The following is a 2,444-nucleotide window of genomic DNA, read 5'->3' as shown; positions in this document are numbered from 1 at the left end:
CCCAGAACGTTTATCACTAGGTAAACCAATAGGCACGATAAACGATATAATTAAGTCGTGTTGAAACACGAAAACCTGTTGCTTATTTATGCCATATGTTCACTCATTGAATGTTTTTCCTCACAGTGAAATTTGGTTTCTTTATTTTGTTGATCCCAAAGCTGTTAAAGCTATATAACACCGTTACTAATTTTGAGCTGCCAACCAGAAAGAGAAAGAAATCGACTGGCAGTAGTCACCGCTAACTCTTGGGATACTCTTTTACCAACCAACATTGCGACTGACCGTCACATTACGGCACCCCCATGGCTGAAAGGGGCACAAATATTCGGCGCCAGATTTTGATCTCGCAACTTATAGATTTCCCCACAGTAAGAGTCAAAGTAAATATTCTGTACGATTTTTGACTTCCATTAAATTTATTGATCTAATTATATTTTGGAGTTTAAAACTTCCAGCTGTTTTTATAACTCAGTAGTATTTTAGTAAATGTAACCCTGAGTATTCTTGTATGACTAACCAACCCAAATATTTCATGACTCAGAAGTTGTGGAAAAACTTTTGTTTAAAATATGTGAATAAAAACTGCTGACAACTTTTGCAATTCAAAACCTGGATAAATTAAATTCTAGCCAACATAAAAATAAAGTAAAAAAATTTAACCTGGAAATGGAGAAAGCTTCGCAATGGTATTTCAGTAAGTGCATTTCATTCTTAGGACATTCTTTAATATACTTTCGTGAAACAATTAGTACATAATGGTACAGTCTCATCCTGGCCCCAGGCAAGAGAACAACTAAGCTAACAGATTCCAGTTTGCTGGAGATCTTATTGTTGTTTACATTCAGGTGGTGGTTGGTTTTGTCACTATGGGGATTATAATCAGGATCATTATCTTCATCTTCGTCATCATCTTTTTTCCTCATCTTCAGTGTTCTCCTCTTTACCTTCCTCTTCTTCATCAAAATCCCCATCTTGTAAGGCCTCTCTAGTGAAATACAAAACAGCTTTTGGAACAATTCTTTCTCTAATAAAATGACCAATTTCAAAATCTGCTGCGAAGAGACCTTGAGTGTCTTCATCCAACTGTTAGTCATCCGATGGTACTGTAAGAGGGGTGAAGAAGTTAAAGAAGGAATCATTCTGGGCTCTGTTTTTTCTTGAGTGTCTTCATCCAACTGTTAGTCATCCGATGGTACTGTACGAGGACTGAAGAAGTTAAAGAAGGAATCATTCTGGGCTCTGTTTTTGTGACTGTTCTAACTGAGCCCCTGGGCTCTGTTTTTTACTTGATGGTCTTCATTGTTACATCCTTTACACTTAAAAGTTTCAGGTCCTTCAAATCCAAAAGGATCATCTTCATCTGGTACATTTCATAATCCTTGGTTAGTAATGTATTACTAAAATATTAATTTGGCTTAAAATGGAACTTTAATGTAAAACCCATTGGATTAGATTCTAATAATTTCACTTTAGCATCTGTAAGATCTTTAAGGATCATGTTCCTGAATCCTTTCCGATATCATTTCATCATTTTTAAATGTCGCTAACCAGAACTTTGGGATACCCTTAGTATCATCATTCTGTGTTTCATTTTGTTCTTTGTTTTCATTATCTTTATTTTATTTAGATTTTACTTTAGTCTTCTTTCTTAGTTCATTTGATATTTCATCATCATCTTTTTTCAGAGTCAGAAGGAAAATCACACTCCTCATCTGTTGGTTAAACTTTTCTATTAATAATTTAATTTCGTTTTTCAAAAAAAAAGGACACATATAAATCCGCATACTTGCACTCTAGTGCCTGTACTTCTTCATAAAACTTTGATTCAAGTCTCGCACATTCTAACTGTACATTCTTTAGGGCTTTGATTCACTGACTTTGGTAAGCTTTCTATGTATCCTGATGGAGAACCTATCATACTACTTCGTCTAAAATACTGTTTAAAATAGCTTATTTAGCAAAGCTCTGCTTAATTATTGATTTTTGTCTTAGCTTTTAACACATGGCACATAACTTATAGTTCTTTTTAAATTTAATTTTAAAGAAAGTAACGTTAGAAATTAAATCATTCAATTCTGTTGAGACATGTGACTGACGGTAAACAGTTGAGACTCATTCTCCCAACACGAACACTGCTTTGGACGAGTAACGTTATTCATCCTTAGTTAGAATCGTACAAATAAACCTTAACTTTGGAAATCTTTTTTGAACGGTGAAGGCCAAGAGAACAGTTAATTATTTAATTAAGTAGAGATACTCAGAACCAAAAACCTTAGCATAACTAAGGTTATTCATGAGATGGTTTAGAAGGTGAAATTAAAGTCACCGAGACTAGAGACTCTACTTCTCGAGAGATTTATAAGCATTTGTTTTCCATTCTAGAAACTCTCTACGTCTTTTATAGAATTTTCTATGGAGAACAATATGTGATTTTAATTTAA

General features: G+C 34.0%; 1 protein-coding gene across 1 annotated transcript; it reads right to left on the bottom strand.

The window, feature by feature from the left end:
• Window positions 1-902: 902 nt before the first annotated feature.
• LOC106469869 (nucleosome assembly protein 1-like 1-B) lies at window positions 903-1,893 on the bottom strand (the record flags this gene model as incomplete). The annotated part of the gene is given in 4 exon segments (XM_022398442.1): window positions 903-1,143; window positions 1,290-1,366; window positions 1,369-1,512; window positions 1,749-1,893. Coding segments are annotated over 4 exon segments (600 nt in total), but the record flags the coding sequence as incomplete, so codon positions are not given.
• Between the last annotated feature and the right edge of the window lie 551 nt (window positions 1,894-2,444).

Source organism: Limulus polyphemus, unplaced genomic scaffold (assembly GCF_000517525.1).
Source record: "Limulus polyphemus unplaced genomic scaffold, Limulus_polyphemus-2.1.2 Scaffold3695, whole genome shotgun sequence".
In the NCBI taxonomy this organism is placed as follows: Eukaryota; Metazoa; Arthropoda; class Merostomata; order Xiphosura; family Limulidae; genus Limulus; species Limulus polyphemus.
Note: the sequence above shows the minus strand (reverse complement) of the source record. Positions and strands in the feature narration are given on the sequence as shown.